General features: G+C 39.6%; 1 protein-coding gene across 6 annotated transcripts in view; it reads right to left on the bottom strand.

Moving 5' to 3' along the window:
• Positions 1 to 18,667, bottom strand: part of phactr4a (phosphatase and actin regulator 4a) — a 31,638-nt gene extending 12,971 nt beyond the window's left edge. The window contains exons 1-5 of one of the 6 annotated variants that reach the window (XM_041955251.1): positions 18,347 to 18,667; positions 13,930 to 14,044; positions 8,908 to 8,952; positions 193 to 363; positions 25 to 105 (exon numbers count right to left, since the gene is read on the bottom strand). In XM_041955251.1, the coding sequence (XP_041811185.1) occupies positions 25 to 105; positions 193 to 363; positions 8,908 to 8,920 (265 nt within the window). In that variant the 5' untranslated portion in view covers positions 8,921 to 8,952; positions 13,930 to 14,044; positions 18,347 to 18,667. Of the gene's footprint in view, positions 1 to 24; positions 106 to 192; positions 364 to 6,132; positions 6,336 to 8,391; positions 8,516 to 8,907; positions 8,953 to 13,912; positions 14,045 to 17,398; positions 17,420 to 18,346 lie in introns of those variants that run through there. The other 5 variants (XM_041955253.1, XM_041955252.1, XM_041955254.1 and 2 more) reach the window with 5 other exon arrangements.
• Between the last annotated feature and the right edge of the window lie 1,310 nt (positions 18,668 to 19,977).

Consider the following 19,977-nt stretch of genomic DNA (forward strand, 5'->3'; position numbering starts at 1 on the left):
ACAAAAACAACAAGATCGACTCACCATTCTCTGGAATATCCTTTAGAACCCCTCTTGCAACCAGCTCTTGACGACTTTTTCTAACAGAAATTTTTCTTTCCAAGGCTGAAAAAAAGAAAAATAAATCAATACATCAAGCATTATCTGAAGTACACAACAGATGAAAGTAATAAGCCCTTGTACCCAGCATACCTATCGATGTTTCAGTGAACTTTTCACTTGGCTTCTTCTTTCTCCATTTCCAGGGCTTGAAGATCTTTCCCATTTTGGAGAACTTGCCTTTGCGTTTTGTTGGAGGTGTTCCCCCATCAGAGTTTCCTTCTTCACCCCGTGTTGTGCTGTGTTGCAGGTCGACCTCATCGTCTACATGAACATGACACAGTGGCAAACAGATGACTCAAAGTTTTGACTCGTGGATAATAAAAACTTTTTAATTAATCGATAGATTGGTCTATGAAATGTCCGCAAATTTTGAAAAATGTCGATCAGTGTTTCCAAAAGCTCTAGATGACATCCTTAAATAATCATTTTATCCACAACCCAAATATATTCATTTACTCTCATTCTCAGTCAATTTACTCTCAGTCAATTATCAAAACAGTTGGTGATTAATTTAATATTTCAGCTCGGGCTGAACAACAGTTTAATAACACCACTGTGCACAACAATCTGTGCAGCACTCACACATTTTATGTACACGTCTTTCTCCTTTTGTTACAGAACAGAACACTTCATTGTGCTCATGTGAATGTAACTGATAGGTCCCTGCCATGTTGTATTGACAAACCCACTTATTCTTTAGGCTTATGACGGAGATCTGGGTGAGCCTCTATTACAACGTGGACACAATGGAATTTAATCGTCAGTCTTACTAAATGTCAGATATCCGGATGACAACTGCTCATGGCCTGTGACTAAAGCAAACACTATAATTTAGGAATATTCTGTCTCAGTGCAGACTTAGTGGCAATGTCTGGAAAACAGACTGTCATGATGGCAAAAAAAAAAAAAAAAATTCATTCTTTTAATGGCTTTCTAAAGACTACCAATTCGGCATGTGTGAATTACATGATATAAACAAACAGCATTATATCTAACACATCATTTATGTAGGATAAAACCAAATATTAACCCTCATTTCTGGTTGCAACAGTAACCTGTTGCTGATCAAGTATGCATGTCTAATCATAGGGCAGGGCTCCAGCTCTAAGTTCCTGCTTTAATTATCCTTCCTAATAAAGGACCAAACCTCAAAACAAAGCTGGTCCAAATTCCACTCTTATTGCTTACTGCTTAGGAGCCTTAGCTGTCACATGAGAGCCAGACAGTGAAATATGAGCACAGCTTCTTCTGGAATTATTTACAGGGTGGTGCGAATTAATATGATTTTTGCCACAACAGCAAGGTATGGGATTATGTAACACCATCGTCAGGTTCATCATCAACTGCAAATGTTTGCATAGTGTTTGAAACCCGAGTTATGCTGCTAAACTCACAAGGAGTCAGAAAAAGATTCAATTGGGGAACTAAACCAAAAAGCGAACAACTGTGACAGAAACTATGACTCAAAGTTCTGATGCTATGCTATCGAAAAACCCAAGACAGCTTCAACTGGGTGTGAAGCCACTATTATAATTCTTAGGTGATGAGTCGTATGGCAGCAGTTGCACAATGGAGAGCATATGAGCCATTCAGAAGCCCCGTGGTTTAAGTACAGGCAGGAGGGAGAGCTTCAACAATTTTTCACAAGTAAATTTACAGGATGATAGGTGAGCGTTTTCTCATTAGAGCAGTTACACTGAGCATTACATAATAGTCTGAAGGTGGTGTGCATGATTGGGAGACTCACAACCTGTTATGATACAAAAGGAAAGTGTGCAACAGGGGGGTGGAGGTGGCATGACTGGCAATTAAGTCAGTTGGAATCCAGGAGTCAATTCAGAAATGCAAAGAAAGCAACTCAGAAATGTAAAAAATCTTGAGAAAGCATTTTTTTCCTGCAATAAAAGAAAATAACAGCAAGCCAGTGTGCCAAGTATGGACGCGCTTGCAGTGATGAAAAAGGCCGAGCCAGCTTCTTAGCTCTATGCTTTCAAATGTGAAACAAACAAAATCAAAGCTGTGGCAAGTGCAACCGGAAAGCGGTAACACAGTGCATTTTTACCAAAAGCCTGCTATGACATCTGAACATGCTGGTGGGCGTGCAAAACTCCCTCAGACATTTGATGAGAGGCTTCAGGACATGAAAAGTAAACGAAACGAACTGAACATGAACTGTGTTAATGTGGGAGCAGGTAATGTGTCTGACAACCAACATTATCGAGCAGCAGAGCAACGACATGGCCCTCGAGGGATGTTCTAAAAATGGAAACGGCCATTGATAGAAAAAAGCTTCACCGCTGAATGTTTTAATTTTAATATTGGCAGACGTGACTTCCATATATGAATACTCAAGGTTGTATGACTGCATGATTTTAGGAGGGCAATCAAAAAAAAAGCATGTCAGTATGTGTTTGTCAGCTTAAATATGATTCTTTTCTAACTTTGTATCTAACTGGTACAGTGACAGTCATTTTAAAAAAGACTGAATATAACTTTTGCTGTTCGTGACAAATGTTATAAGGACACAAACTCAGCAAACATTTCTCAGGAAGAAAATGTGGTTACGTGACTGATTGCACCATGTGATGCTCTTGTAATGGTAAGATGTGTTTCTAAGGCAAAAACAGATTTCTCTTAAAATACAAACGACATAATCAAATAACTAAATATCATCAACCATTAACTATTCCTACATGACTACACTGATCAGCCAGAAAAAGTGGAGGCTGTAGTTTTTTTAGGATGTTAAGAAAAAAAAAAAAGAAAAGGGAAAACCAGCATAAACAATGAAGGCAAACTGTGTTGTGAGAGGAAAGACATGGAAACAATACAAAATATGGTGAAAAGAGTTTCCTTCCAGCAACATCAACACTGACTGATTTCAGCTGAACAATATGTGACACTGAGGAATTAGTTTTTCAAGGTCAGAGATAAATGCACCAAGTATCATGTGTCATGGAAAGCTCAGCACATCAGGCTTCTTTGTATATTATATGGAGGTGTTAATGATTGGACGTGTGCACAATATATTAATCGCCTACTAGAGTTTGATCATGTGGGTTTTTCAGTGGCCGACATCCAGTTTTAGATAAATGTGCTGCACACAAAGTGGGTAACTAGAATCACAATTAATGAGGCTTGCATAAGTCAACTGTATAAGTTGTCAAGTACTGCTGTTAAGAGAATGAGGTGTCCATTTTAGTCTTAAACTTGATTAAAGCCATTTGTGGGCTACAGTCCATTGATAAATTGATAAATAATTGAGCTAGGCTCTCTTATAAGTGCCCTTCATGTTTAGTTCTATCTAACTTACTATGTCCATGGCTAAAGACCAGTGTTGCTGCTGGTCTCTTGCTAGCTGGTCTCTTACTAGCTGATCTCTTACTAGTTAGGCAGGGAAGTCTGTATGTTTCCTGGCAGAAATTTCACATTTACAACTTCACGTGTCAGATTTTTATGATATGATGTATGTCATCTGTACTATCTAGTCCTAACTGCAGTTTCCTGTTACTCATCAGCTGACACAAACACTGATAGCAACAAACTGATACAGGCTGATGCAGTCTATCGACATGACAGATTTATCTGCCTACTTCTATGTGACACAATCAATTTCAAAATGATATTCTGAGTCTAACTTCAACATTCACACAGGATACGTTTATCTGCCGGAGAGAGTAACTGCTAGCTGGGATTATCCCAAACATTTGCACTTTCACTGTCAGTGTGAATGTGGTCAGTTCCACTTCGCCACCGCAGCAGCAGTTTCATTACCAGAGCACACATTCATAATAATATGATGATGACACATTGGGTTAACTGTTCCGTCTGCAGCTTCCCAACAAAGAGACTTTGTTTTCCTCCAAGGCCGAAGTTTATGCTGAGTTCAGGGACAACCCTCTACACTTTTACCCAGCAGCTGGACAGCCAGACGTGGTAGCTGCTTGGGTATCGAGGAGCTGCAGCATATATTCATGGGCAAACTGTAACCTACACTATACATTTTACTGCCACTAGGCAACTTCACTGCTAACCTTTCCCTCTGCTCCAATCGCCAACACCTGTCTGCTCTGAGCAAAGCCGCCGGCACTCTCTTGCTCGTTCACCCATGAACACACACTATGCACTGCCCTATTCCTTAAAGGAGCTATGCCACTCTTACAACAATGAGGTAAAAAAAAAAAAAAAAAAAAAGTAAGTAAAGACTGGGGGAGTAGGTGAGGATGGGCTGTGAAAGGGCTCAAATATGCAAAAAAGGTAATATCCAACATACAAAAAATTTGTAGGACAAAAAAAATATGCAGTCTTCAGCCTTGACCTGCTTTTATTTTGGCCCTCATCCTCACAGGGTTTCATTAACATCTATTGGGAGCTGATAAAAAAATCAATCTCTCTTATTGTGTCAATGCAGTTTGACTGTTTGAATGCATGTACATTAATGAGTTAAGACTGTTCAGCCAGGCATATTTAATTATTTTGCAGTTCTATTGACTGATATAACCACAGTTAAGTCAAAGATAATTTGCCAAAACACACAGGTAAGTGCTGGTTAGCTGGCATTAAACCATAGATGACCCACCACTGCAACAGCATTTGTTCATTTAAAAGTCTTTCTCCATTAAATGTGAAAAATATTTTGTCTGCCCACTGTATCATACAGGCTGTTGCATGTATGTGTGAAATCCCATGGTGAAATGCAGGCATACAGAGGTCAGGAACTCAGCTATTCCTGACACATAACATAAACACCAGTTGGTGTTAAACTTGGGAGGGTGGGGTCGAATTGGAACTGGGAGAACACTGATGTGGCATGGCTACAACAGACGCAAAGCAGGATGTTGTGACCTTGTGTTAAAACAGAGCACTACGAACTGAGATGGCTGCTTTTTACAGAACAAACAGAGAATAAGAGGCACTGACTCCTATCCGATGGCATGGAAGATAGTTATGTGGAAAAAAATCATTCAATGCTACTACAAAACACCCCGGCCTTAGGTGTATACTTCTAAAGTGACTCTAAACAGGAGCACTTATTTCAACAAAAATTATGACAGTAGTAAGTAACAACATAGGCTTCTGTAAATGTTCAGCCATTCAAACTCAAAGGACTAATAAACTGCACAAATCAACCTGCACCAATGCAATATCCTGAGGTCCTCTGGTCCAGCTGTCCATAGGACTCATGCCAATCACATGAAATGTTGACACCAACAACACAGAATAGCACACCAGAGACAAAAATACATTTTGCATGGAGAGCAAATATGTAACGAAGAGGATGTTCTCAGGTTACTTGTTTCATTTAGGCAAGAGTGTTGAAAAGTGCTAGAACAGAAACCAACATTAAAATATAAAGCACATAAAACAGGCCATTGTTTATTTCCAACCAACAGCATGCCGTGATCTACAGCTCAGTGCTGTGATATTATGCAGAGAAGAGGTGACAGCCACTGGGTGGTTTGTAATACACAGATGCTGGATTCCAACAGCTGTGAGTTATATTATAACGAGGGATTGAAGGTGTGCATATAGAACTTGAGAGAGGACCCTCCTTTCGACAGCAAAAACAGGTTCTGAAAGTCTGAACAGTCATTAGCTTAACTGGAGAGACAGGAGCAACGTTACACACCTGTGGACTACAATATGACTTGAGACGCCAAGTTGTTTAAGTTAAAAAGAAAAACAGATCTACATGGGGAGAGCTGGTGTCAGTTGGTGCCTTGTACCAAATCTTGTTGTTCAGAAAAGCTTCCAGAGGGACATGGAGCGCAGCGTGCAGACAGAGAGAAGTTTGTGTGGGTTGTACATTTCACAATCACCACATTCCATCTGCATGCATTCTTCTTCACCTGTCTGTGCCTGCCGCCTTCCACTTTTTCCCTGGTTTCAAAACACCTGCTCTAATATACTCCATTCTCTTGACTTTCTACATAAATGCATACCTGAAAGCCAGGTTGTTCCCCCATGTAAAAATGAGTCAAAAATGTTCAGAGCAACCATTCAATGCTGAGCCTCTGGTCTCTGACTCACCCGTGTTGTGTTGGGCTGGTTGCTGGGCCACTGTCTCACTGCTAGCACTCTGTCCCATGCTATGGCACCTGTCCCCGCTGGCCTGCTGGGCCCTGCCTCTCCCAAGGCCTGCAGCAGGAGAGCAAAACCTAAAGCCACCTCTCTCTTCTCCAAGCAGACATGGAGCTCCTGTAACTCAAGACTGTCTTGACTGCTCACTTGTGTCGTTTAGTCTCTCTTGTCTCTGTAGGCTAGCCCTCCCCCTCCCTTCAGCCTGTGTGATTTGGTCTCTCCCTCCCTTCCTCCCTCCTTCTTTTGCTTTAAAACACAAACACACTCACTCGCTAAGGTCTTAGGTCCCTCCCTTCTTGGAGCTCTGACTTCATAAATAAGGTACACCAATAAGGTAATCCAGCAGACTTAGATGCCGTTCATTCCCGAGAGCAGTTTTTTCAGGGGCAAAGTTCAAAGCGGGAGAGCTTTGAGGTTTGTCCTGTCTGGCCATCAAGCCTTGAGGGATTTGCGATGCAGTGGGCCCCCCACTAGCACCATTTTACAGACTGACAAAACATTACTCCCTGAAGTGCGAGGGGCGGGCTCTGCGGGGTGAAGTAACTCGAGCAGTGGAAGGTGAGCCATGCCAAGGTGGAGCTCAGAGTCAGAGAAGAGGAAGTGACACAGCAGAGGTGTCCAATGACTCTCCAGGGATTGTCCTTGTAAACTATGAAATGCATGTGCACTTCATAGCAACTGTTTTACAGCTACATCTGACAGAATGCCTTGACTACAGTATATCTCCCTCAGGGTACAATATTTTTATTGCAACTTAATTTTGGTTTTAGAAATAAAAATCTGGAAATTAGACAAATTCATGAACTATTTGCTCTTTACTGGAAACACCAGCTCTTAATTTACATGCTGTACCTTTCTCTATGCAACAGTAAAAATCCAAGACAATCTCTAAACACATGGTACCTGGGCAGAGAGGCCAAAACTTCCCCAGAGGCCTTAATCTCACTAACATCCCATGCAGGAGAGGGCAGCCAGGCAGCTTCTGTCTAAACATTGCTATCAGACCACTGCATGACTGGATAAAGCTACAAGCAATTATAATGTAGGAGTTAGCGTAGCTCCTCAATCCATTTAAGAAATAAAGGTAGAAAGTAAGAAAAATTAAGTTAATTATCTTCTATACTGCTCATCAGACAGAATTTGGTTTAAAGAAAGTGATCCAAGTCTACTAAAAGGACAAGACAGTGCAATGTAAAAACCTGTTCAAAATGCTTTTTCCCCCTCTTCAGATGGGGGGATGAGGAGGTAACATTAATAGCTTTTATAGTACATCAATCAATTAACCACTACAAACTATCTAAACTAACTACTGCTACTGCATTAGAATGCAATAGACTGAAACTTAAACTTTAGTTTTTAAAAAGGTCAAAATAAGTGAGACAGCAAACTGTAGGAAGCTGACTTCATACTGTAAACTGTTGCTCCCTCTGCAGTCCAATTAAAGCTACAGCACAGGAGCACAATTCTGACCCAGGAATGTGCGGAATGCAAGACTACACGCCACGCTTTTGGTACAAGGACGGCAATTAAGACGAACAATCCTTGAAGTCATTGGTAAACAGACATTTTGTAACTTATGACTCATCATGGCACTGAAATCTTTCTCAATCTTTCCAAAGAGCAGCAGCAGATGGAGACAAACACATTTTTTCAGGCTTCAGGCAAACAAACCACACATGAGAACATGAAACCCAGATGAACAGAAACATCAACTTGATGACTCGCAAAAGACTATGTCATGATGACAACTCCAAAACCTCCAAATATTGTGTAATGTAGCCTAAAACCATGTGCTGAATGACTTTGCCGTATTGGATCAAAATACAAGGACATGTAAAGCGCTCCAGTTGCTCAACAGCCATGCCTTCATGTCAGAAACACATTACTTATAGAATAGAGCAGACAAGGAAGTCCAGTTTATTTTTACTGCCTGGCCCCATGGCCAGGCAGGGATGAGTAGATCAGACTTCCTTAATCTGTTCCTGCCATGGCCCAGTTGCTTGTAAAGTGCGAACCAATTCAGTGTCCTGTATTAGTCACCTTAGTCAATGGACAAAAGCAATAACTGATCTTTTTAATTCAATACTGTCTTCATTATGTTGTAACTATTATTTCAACAAAGTCAAAAAAAGAACAAGAGTTAAAAGGAACTGAATCAGAAATCCTGAACATTCAACCCAAAAACAGACAGAAAGGCAGTTTACTCACACATATATTCAGACTGAACAGCCATCCCAGGTATTTTCCCACAGATGTTGCAAATACACTACTGCGGAACAAAGGTCCTCTGGGATGCAAGTGTTTACGAGGAATGTTGAGGCTGTCAATGATCGAGGTCAGTGGTGAAAGAGACACAAGGCCATGAGTGGCAGCGAGGGAAACCAGCTCAGCTAACCTACAGGTGTGTCCTCTGGTTGAGGGCCAATCAGATAGCTGCAGTGTCAACAGCACAGTGCGTCACAGGGCCAACCCCTAAATGGACAGCTTTCATAACCTAACACTTTGTTTGTTGACTCACCACTTTCTGTCATCTGATACAATCATTGAGATAACATCAGTCTCACTACAGCCAACATATACGATAAAATGAAACCTACATACACGGGGTTCTAAAGGTTTGTTATTTCACAATGGAAGAGAAACTGCACAGCAAACTTTAAATATTAAAACTAGAAACTGTAAATCTTAAATCGTAGTATTAATTAAAAAGGGAGGTTTTCTTACCATGATTTTCCATCACAGTGTCCAAAGCTCAGCAGTCAGCAGCTCCTGAAACAAATCACATCATCATGAAATGTGTAAGAAAAATGTCAATAATACAACACAATACATCAGATTACTATAAACATATGGCTGTGCCTAATTACAAAAGTGTCACTAGGAAGTCGGGGGGACTATGGCAGCTGATATTTAGGTTTAACTTTATAGGAATTTACAAAAGTTTTCCAGATCACTAAATTCTTCAGATGTCCATTATCAGGGCACTGAAGAAAAGAAAAAAAAACCCAAAACCCAAAGCCCAAAAACAAAATAGTTAGTTAATTCGCCCACACACACCAGCTGGATATCAATTCTGAATCCTGCTGAACCAAAAGCCATCAATTTTTCCAATTCATAATTTCTTGAAAAGAGACATGAAAACACTGTCCCAGTTTAGAATTTACCATCCAATCACACAATCACATTTAAAAATACACATCTTCTCAGCATGACTCGAAGAAGAATGCAAATACTTTCTAAAACACATTTTTAGAGATGGAACAACATATGACTGACTAAGAAGACACAAAAATAAACTGATAAATTGCAGATAATCAAAACCACATCTGTCCTCTGGTATTTCTCACCATTAAAGCTTTTTGATCCTCAGGGCCGATGGACCCGTACTCAAAATCTGAGTCTGAAGCTACACCTACCAAAAACATCTCATTTCAAAGTGTTAATGCTCGAAGTTGACTGATATACCTTTGTGCCAATGTAGGGAGAGTCTGTGGAAGTCTTTTCATTTTACACCATACCATCTATCTCAAGCAGCTATACAGCAATAAAGTGGTCTTTGTACAGGTAATTGTCCATGTTAAGGCATCTGGAAGCTTGACGCTGAATGATTTTTTCTATATGGGTATATCTGTGATGTACTTTGCAAAGCATCTAAATTCAAATAATAAATAATAACAATAACAATAACAACTTCTAAAATACAAAATGAGGCTGGAAGAACAAAAATAAGCCCAGACTCCAGGATGCTTAGTGTGTTTTCAATCCAATTTGTAAAGAGAGATGTCCCCTGTTGCTGAACACCAAGGGACTATCAACACACCTGAAAATGGCACGGGCTTTAAGTTAACTTGCAGCAAATCGATTCAACACAACAATCCAATGAATACTAAAAGAGGCTCAGTGGTGTGTGTGTTTGAAACAGAGACAGGCCAAGGCTGTATGTTAACTTTGCACATAGCACTGATGCTACAGAGGTCAAAGGTTTTGTAGCATAGGCCACAAAACTGTAGCATGAGTTAGGGGTGGATGGTATACCAGTTTAGTCACTGTCATGTTCTGCGATAACATGGATTTTCCAATAACATCATTACCGTGATAAATAATTTAGCATATTAAAAATAATACATTTTACTGTGGCTGTAATAACATTCAGAGAGGGCCATACTCACAGAACTGAAGTTATGTCCAGTAACTACTATTTTCCTTGCTATAATGGCAACAAGATGCAAAAGGTTACATTACAAGCAAAGGACGCCAATTTCTGTGTTGCTGCTGTAGGAAACAACACAAAAGTCTTCATCTACTCCCACCATCTGAGGAAGCGAAGACTCAGTGGGTTAACTTGATGCAAATGTCCCCATAACAACAACAAGTTCAGCTGGTTTTATTGTTACAGGAAAGCCCCTCTGCTGTGTCAGTATGTGTGTCTGCTGCTGACATATGTAAATATACTTGATAGAAATGTAGACATGGAACACTGACTATTGTGCTATAATATTCTTTGGCTTTTATGCCAAATAACTGCTGTTGAGATGCCTAATTTTACGCTTTGTCTAACTCTGAGATTGAATCACATTATATTTACTAACTAACCTGCAACATGGGGCAGGATATTCCTCCCAAAACACATGTATACATCTACACCACCAGCAGAGCAAAAGCTACTGGTCATCAACAGCCTGTCACTCTTATTTTCATTTATCAGTGTTTCATTTGGTCCTTAATTCATTTCTTTGTTGCAGGCTAGTTTGGGGTTATGGTAGGGGTGGGTTTCACTGCTGTGACATTATGCCATGACATGGATTTTGTAATACTGTCATTACCATGGTTTTAGCATATCAAAAACAATGTGCTTTACTGTGGCTGCCATAACATGCAGGTGGAGGGCTACGCACATACTCATGGAACTGGAGTTACACCCATTAACTATTTTCTTCACTATAACCCTGACGCCTGTACCATGAAAATTACACACATTTTTGTGATACCTTGATATAATACAGTCAGTGAAAAATACAAACAAAAAAACCCCACCATGATATAAAATATAGATCATATAAGCCATGCCAAGGTTATGGTTTGGGTTGATAACTTGAAAATATCGCTTCATTTATTTTGTCATGTCTTCTAGTGCAACTAGCTCACAAAGATGTACAGAAGATGACAAATCCAGCTTGTTAATCAGTTAACCACCAAGAATATTTTGGACTGGTTACACCTATTGATCTGTAGATTAATTTGCATATACCCTCCACACTCTGGGCTGAGGCCATCACCCAGTTAATGTGTGATTGAGATCAGTGCGGTAGAGTGCAACAAGAAGTTTCAGTGGACTTACTGGTGTGCAAATATTACATTGCAGCGCATTTCACACTCTCACTCAATACTGGACCAGTTCCAAAAATTGCTATCCCCAGTATTTACGAAGACAAAAAAACATTGGAAAATAGGGTCCCATTGATGCAGGGGACTGAAATCTTCCAGGCCATGACTGATTGGGATATGCAGTCCAGCGTGCTCCTCAGCACAAGATTAACCAGTTAGTTCCTGAATAACGGCTGTCAGGCCATCAAAAGCAAAATGAACTCAAACTGACATTCCTTCCTTTCTAGTAGAAAATACCAGACTTAAGTGCAGTGTTTGGAAGGAAAGAAATGCCAAAATCAAGCAACATGGAATAGCATTTCATAGTTAGGAAGTTATTTTTCAATATTTTACTGTTACAAACGTGTTGAATTTGATATATCACATCATAATAAGTTATCCTTATTTTTAGCTAACAAGACTGCCCTGATGGTAAGTTAAGAAAACTTATGTCAGAGAAAAATAAAGAAATCAACTAATTAATTAAATCTATTCAAGTTATACATCAGTAAAAAAAAGAAATTTATCAACAATCAATCTTTTTATGCATTTTTGAGATAAGAGTAAAATTTGCATTGGTTATGTCTCTTTCTAAACATGACGCCATAAGTCATTTCTTTTCACTTGAACACACTTAATACACAAGAGCTAATTACATGGGGTAAATTAATCGTAAATATGATATTATAGAAATATTACTGTCACCATCTACATAAGATAAAGTATTTTGGTACGAAAACCGACATTTTTAATTCAACCAAGTACCCTGTATAATAAATACATGTCCTGCATTAGCAAGAAACCAAATTGCTTGAAAATTAGTGGAAAATTAAAATTCAGACAGCTATGATGATTTTAATTGTGGACAGACCTCCTGCCTCAATAGACTTAGTACATGCATTAGGAGGCACAGCCAACCTGGGAACTGATGTTGGATGTTTGGACTCTATTCAGCCAGAGAAATGATTTTAAGTGCATGATAGACTACAATTACGAAGTGGGATAGAAATGTGCCATCAATTCACACATACAAACAAGCTGCTCTGTCTCACACACATGCATTGCAAAGCTATATCATGCAGATGCTACTATGGAAATTGAATTCATTTTATTATGTGTGTCGAACACATTGATTTTTTCACAGCACATGGTGCATACATGTCTGGCTGGTTGGTTGTTCGATATGCTCTTGTCCAGCCATTCTCACTGGTCGGACAATCACTGGTGTTACTTTAATTAGGAGAAAATTGCCTCTTAATCCATCAGACCCGCTCACTCATCAGAGCAGCTCCAGTCTGGGAATGTATTCCTCTTTGTCTGTCTGTCTGTGGCACCGTAGCCTTCAGTTTTAATAGGCTGTTGTGATGTGTAACCAATCAATGTCTCGTCCAGCTGATTCGGACACTTGCATTTTCACATGCACATACATTCTCACAATACAGCTGGCAATGTCTAGATAAATTCAGGGTTGCAGTGCATGTGGGAGAGAGAGGCACCTGCATCAGAGCCAAAGTAGAGCATTTTTAGATAATGTAAACGTAATACGCAGATTGGTTGAAGAGCAGGAAGTAATTTCAATCAACCAAGATTTTCTTTTTTTGACTACAGCACTAATGGAAACATATCCATAACTATTAATAATAATAATATGCTGATTTTAGGAAAGATCAAGCAAGGTTCATCCTATAAGAGTCCTTGTATTGATCAGCAGTGTGGTCCAAACTTTCATGTCTGTTACTTGGCATTTATTTAACAGTTAAAAACCAAGTGCTGTTAAAGGAGAAATGAATGATGATGAAAAGCATAGAAGCAATTCAGTTACTTTCAGGAGACTGATGGCAACACCAACACCATTTAGTAACAAATTCACAATTTGGAATGTGCTACAGATTTTAGACCAAGCAGCTGGGCAGAGGGAATGATCAGTGTCAGGATCAGGATGACAAACACAGATAAGCAGCTGACATTGACAAACATTCAGATAGTTGTGTTGTCTCTACCTGTGAGCTTCACATTAACTATTCAAATGTTGGCCTTGCACCTAATTGGTCAAAATCAGTAGGTGCAGCTACATCATGACGCTGACAGGGGAGGGCACGAACGGCAGTATCAGGCTGCACTTTGAAATGTCAAAAGCTCTTTGACCACAAACAGGTAAAACCAAGCATGTGTGTGACTAGGCTGCACAATGTGTACAGTACAGCATAAAAAGGAGAGTGTGGCCTGGTAGGCAAGCGTTTGTTTTTCTTATCAGGTGGACTAGGCCAAGTTCTTATGGGCTTTTGATAAGGCACAGGTTCTATGTGAATTCAGCTTTCAGCATTTTCCTGATGAATGACAAGTAAAATAAGTCAAAATTAGTTACCTGTTTCATCAACTTACTTCTACTGAAGATCATTGATCATCATTTAAATCTTCCCCAGAAACCTTTTCCTTGCAGTTTGGCTGTAACGTCCAGTTCAAGCAGGACAACTTAGCAGCAGTGATTATGGCACTCCTGTAAAATATACAAACAGATGAGTAAACCAGATAGAACCAAAGTCAATTTCCTTCTTGGTGCTGGGCTTTTTTCAAAACTTCAGCCTAAAAACCTGCTGGAAAAGCTCATATTAGTAGATAAGGTTTTAGCAGGTGCATTTTAACTCTGCCTTGAACTTTTTTAGTCAGATAGTTTTAGCTTTCTAACTGTGGACAACCCTCTCCCTGATCAACTTTGGTTCAGTCCGACTGGTTTGGCAAGTCCTGGGCTATAATGTACACAGAGCACATGCTCAACAGCTGCAGGCAGGACTACACGTCTGTCCTGTGCACCACTTCAAATGGTCCATTTAAAAGGCTAATATCTGCTACTCTAGTCCGTATGTTACTGCTATAGATCACAGTCCAGCTGTCCATGAAATATCCACAGGAATGATCAGTGTAAAGGATTCAGAGCAGGGTCTACAAAAGTTAAACACGTCAGTGCGATGACCATCAATCAAAAGATAAAAAACATACATACAGTATGTGTGTTTTATAATGTAACTGCTCACTGCAGGACATGTTGGTTAAAATGCAGTTAAATCCCTAAAATGCCCGAACTCCAGAAACTGAGCTCAACTGAGCTACAATAACAAAATGTTACTTTACAGTGCACGTCATTTAGTGTAGAGGTACAGAGCTGACATGATACAAGATTATTCTACAGATCAGTCAAACACATCAGCCAATAATCCTTCATTTACTGGTTTCACCTGGGAATCGGAGACTTTGATGCAATAAATAGGGTGATCCTGTAAAATTACTTATTTTCTACTTATTTCAAATACACCCATGCATAAAGTCAATGGTAACAGGTCAAGTGTAAAAGGAAAAATTGATGATCTACAGTTACTGCAATATGAACATAATTACTGCAGTTTGCATTATTTTCTCTGGATTACTATGACATAAATTACTCTAATACATGAACTACTAAATCAGAACAAATTAACAAAAAATAGCACCAATTGGTTTATTTTCTTACCATTTAAAAAAGGCTTAATCCATCTATTATTCATTGTTTCCAACCTGCCCACAGACAAAGAGAAGTTGATAGGCATCTGAACTCACAAATAATTCACTAGATAAAGTTCAGCACCACTGCAACCCAATTCTGTTCTCAGATATCCTCGCAGAGCACTGGGCCCAAGCGAGCTCCAGCTCTGAAATCCAACATCTAGCTGGTGCAGGCTGGCAGCAAAGAAAACACAGAGGTGAGTTAATGTGTGAGCATACAAGCCAGTAAACTAGAGCAGCTGAGCCGGTAGACTCAGCCCCCATAACGTAATGCTGAAGCCCAGAGGACGGTGTGTGTACACACACATGCACACACAGTCTCATTATTTTATAGAGTATCCAAAGGTTCAGGAGGAGATAGTCTGGCCTGTGAGTTACCTTATATCCGGTTTCAAGTCACTGCTTCAGTGTTGTCTTTGTGAATGAAGGTCACAAGGACAATCTAAGCCAGTACTGAGCTCAGTTTAAAGAATGTTAGGCTAAATGGCAGCCAGATTTTCAGGTTTGGTAACAGGATCTAACAGCCGTATTTCAGCACTTTTACATGAGTACAAGTGCTTACCTTTCTCTATTTTTTAAGGGGGTGAACCCTCATATGTTTGTACAATATAAAGTTGTAATACCATGACTAGTGTGTGACCAGTGTGTGAAAGTCTTGAAATCATCAAGAATAGCTTCAAAGTGATATTTCAAAAAGACTCAACTCTACAACAATCCCAATGCAACACACTATGTCAATATACAAGCAGGACAATAATAAACAGAGACTACTAAATTGGGCTGATACTGATCAAGAGGCTGACAATTATGATTTGTATGCAGGGCGCTGCAGAATCACATATGCCACCATTTTTTGAGAGTGTGCGAGCAAAAATGTAGTCGCTTGTGAGAAAAAAAGCAAGAGTTTTTCACTAATTTTTCATCTTTTTTCTTCAAACAATGCACTGAAAATCAATTAATCAGTAACTAAGCCATTGGTAACCAGAGTGTAAATCACAGCACACTCTGGACAGCCACAGATAGATTTGCAAACCACCACTGTCAACTGGTATCATGCTAACTAGATAAGCTTACTGCCCAGCTGGCCACTTGTCATCATAATTAAACATGCAAAAACGCACCTGATCTCTGGCTGCAACAGCTCACCACATTCTCTGAATTCACATGAATATAAAACCAAGTCCAGGACACAGTTCTTTGCGGTAACATTAGCAACGCAAACTGTAAACAGACCATGTTTATGTAGATTTTAGGCAGTTTAATTGAACTTAAGTGCTGTTTTAAAGATTATGTTGCCTTAGCAAAGCAATAATAACTCATGAGATTAGTACATGCTGAATGATACACTTTAAGAAATGTCAGAGGCATTTCATACTGTAGCTGACAATAGATATGAGAGTCAGTGGTTAAAATCAGCTGTGCTTGGTTTGCACTGCACTGGTAATTGATACATTTTACACAATCCTGTTTGTTCTCTGTGAGCTCCAAATTCACTCATTAAGAACTGCCAGTTCATTTGAGAAAGGGACAGAGCTATGCAGAGCACAGAGGAGTACAATCAGCCATTGGGCCATGTTCATTCTGCAGACTTGGCCATCACTAAATGATGAACCAAGCTGGAGTTTGCTTGGGAGCGAGCCGCATCGATCTCAATGAGCCACTGTCAACAGCTAGCTGATAATGGCACCCACATCTGATTATACAACATGAGCTGTACAGAGACCCACAATATTCAAATGCTCAAACAACTTCATCTGAACACATCTCTGTTTTCTGTTTATTTCAATTTATAGTTTGCTTCCTATCTCAAATTTGATGAGAAAGCAGAGAGCATACCTCTGCCAGGATAGCACAATGCTGTTTGTTATAGTTTAACTTGAACAATAAGTTCAAAAAATATTTCATTTGTATCCAGATTCAGATCATGTGTGCCAGATATTTGTCCCTGATGTGCAGTACAAGAGAAATTAACACAAATGATGAAAAATTCTCATCCTACAATGTTAAAAAATCATCTCTGGATATGCACCAAAAACTTGCTCCTTGGCAAAAGCCTTCAATCGATTTTTGTTTAAAATGTTGATAAGTTTTTAAGACCTATTTCTCACTATGAAGCACCCTGGACCACCCTGGGCCATCGGCTGAGATTAAAAATACCTCCTGACAACATTTGGATTTCAGCCAGAGAAGGTGTTCTTGTGAACAGGATTAGGAGCTATGGTAGGCATCCATTCGCACGATCTGAATCCTCTGAAAATTAATGCCAGTCCGACACAACATCAGTCTCTCAACCTCATTCCAAAACGCTACCCACCTTTATTTATTCAGATTGAGATGAAATTACCAGCACCTCCTCCTCTGATAAACGAGGTGTAATCCCGGTCAGATGCAACAATCAGCGGCTATTTGTATACAAAGCGCAATAACATGACTGACCTGATTACAGTGCTGCCTATCTAGAACAAATACAATAAGCTGCAGCTCCTTTTGTCTCCCCCTTTTCTAAAGAGTCTGTGTTGTACTGTAGGGCGTATTTAGTGCTTTCAGCCGGTGCTAAAAGCACTGAGTGCTTGTTAGAACAAGTAGACAGGCCTGTGAATGGAATGCAGTGGAATATTTCACTGAGGCAAGTTGCTCACCTGGAAGCCAAACAGTTCGCACCTGAACCCTCGCTCCAGAAACTCATCGTAATGTGATATAAAACTACAGCTGCCATGCAAAAACCCGAGGGTTCACTGACACCTCAGACAAAAATGTGCTAAATTAGAGGAATTACAAAACAATAAAGTAATGAAAGCAATCTAGATTTTAACATCATCACAGTGAAAACAATAGTCTGCCAACTTAAATTAGTCTGAAAGTATTTCCAGTTATTCAGCAATTAGTTGACGTTATATGTACTGTACATGTAAGCAAGCTAACGCCGGACAGGTACAGGTAGCGGCTAAAAGTTAGACATAACTTACTGTAGCAGCCTGAGTACCGTGCTTTACACTGTTTTTCGGCCCCCCTGTTTATTAATTTTCTCTAAATTGACCGACCCATCGTAGGATTGTGAGCTACGGTAATACAAACTATAGCATTACTGACATTTGACTAATCCTCGGTTGCTGCTAGCTAAAGTAGCTAAGGTAGAGCCAGCAACAGGTGACTGGTGTCCCTGTGCTGTAGCATTAACTTAGCTTTGTTAGCTAACACAGATTCGCTCACACTTGTCGTTCGAGTTCAAAAAGACCAATAATGGTGCACAAAGCGTACTCACCTTTTCTCGTAACCGGCTAACTTGTGTGGAAATGTATCCAAAAGGCAGCAGACGTGTTTATCCTGTAACGTTATCTCGCAGAGCCCTGATTACTTTTGACACTTGTCGCTGCTGTCCATCACAGGGAGAAAGCAAGGCGGAACTAGCTTCACTAACTACCCTTTGACCCAAATAAAGTCACAAAAGTAACTTTCTGGAGCGTGCGAAAAAACAGAGCATACAAACATCGCCTAGATATTTCACCAAATGCTGGCAGAGAGCATTTAAATGCTTATTTAAATCCCCTTTGTTAACACTTTGCTGTCAAAACGTCTTTCACGTTAACTCGGTAGGAAGATTAAATACTGTCGCGCATGCGCACTTCTTAGCAGGGTGGCCGCTCCCCCACCTGGAGAAAAACACAGGCCACAGGGAAATTGGAAGAACCACGTGACCAACTGAGCTCTGTCAATGCAAAATACATTTCGCAGCCATAGCAAAAGATTCAGAAAGGCTCTGTTAAATACTTTTTGAATAAAGGCAGATGTTCACTTTTATTAACGTAATTTATCTTCATACATTTGACTTGCCATTTAGTTAAAATGCAAATGCAATTTCTGAATAATTCTGCAGCAGTTTGGTCCAAGTTCATTCAATGGATCGTAGTCATCTTCAGGGGATGTTGACATTATTAAGGGAAACGCTTTTGATGTATTGAAAAGTGGAAAAAGTAACCTTTCCACTGTGGAGATTTTGACTGAATAGTGAGAAATTTTGATTGGTGAGGTTAAGATTCATTGGTGGTAATTGGTGGTAATTAAGTAAGATTAGTTCCTATTAACATTATACACTGAATTTATCCAGAAAAACATACAACAGACAGGTGAAGATCAGATTTTAAATATACTTGTGATTTTTATTAGAAATTGAAAATATTTTTTCCATATTTTCTTCTACTGTACATGCAGAAATATTTTTACTGTCATGTGACATGGTGAGAGGAGAAAGACTGGCCAAGCAGTACAGCTAGATAAAGTTATTTTTCTCTTATAAATGTTTGTATTCTTTCTAAAGTTGTTATGTTCAGAATTTAAATTCAGTTCAATTCAATACATTTTAAGTTGTGCTGACTGATCCAAGTCAACTCTGCTGTCTTTGACACACCAGTGTTCATGCAGAAAAAGTTTGAGTACTATGAACTCTTCTGGTCATTCTTTGAACTACATGGCATGACAACTGTGCATGTTTTTGTTCTCCATATATCAGTGGCTCAGAGTTGCCTGCCATCTGCTGGGCTGGTGAAGACTCGGTCACAGAATGTGCACATGGACATGCTGGATGAGCCTGCTAACAAAAACTCAACCCAAGAATCATCTGAACAAAGTCACTTATCTAATCCCAGGACTAATTACAACTATAACTATTTATTTTGTACTTTTTGCCTGCGCTGGCAAAGCCAAACACAGAAAAATAAAAGGTCATTCAGATAGTCTTCCACACTCTCCTCTAAATGTTTGCAGTAATCCAAGAACAAGGCATCGATGCCAGAGCTGATACTGAAGTTGTTCAATTCATGCAACAATATGTGCCCTTTGTTTTCTTGGTATTAGGAAATAAACACACCATGCAGCGCTGCTTGCTGTGAGAATTGC

The sequence above is a fragment of the Chelmon rostratus genome, chromosome 16 (genome assembly GCF_017976325.1).
Source record: "Chelmon rostratus isolate fCheRos1 chromosome 16, fCheRos1.pri, whole genome shotgun sequence".
In the NCBI taxonomy this organism is placed as follows: Eukaryota; Metazoa; Chordata; class Actinopteri; order Chaetodontiformes; family Chaetodontidae; genus Chelmon; species Chelmon rostratus.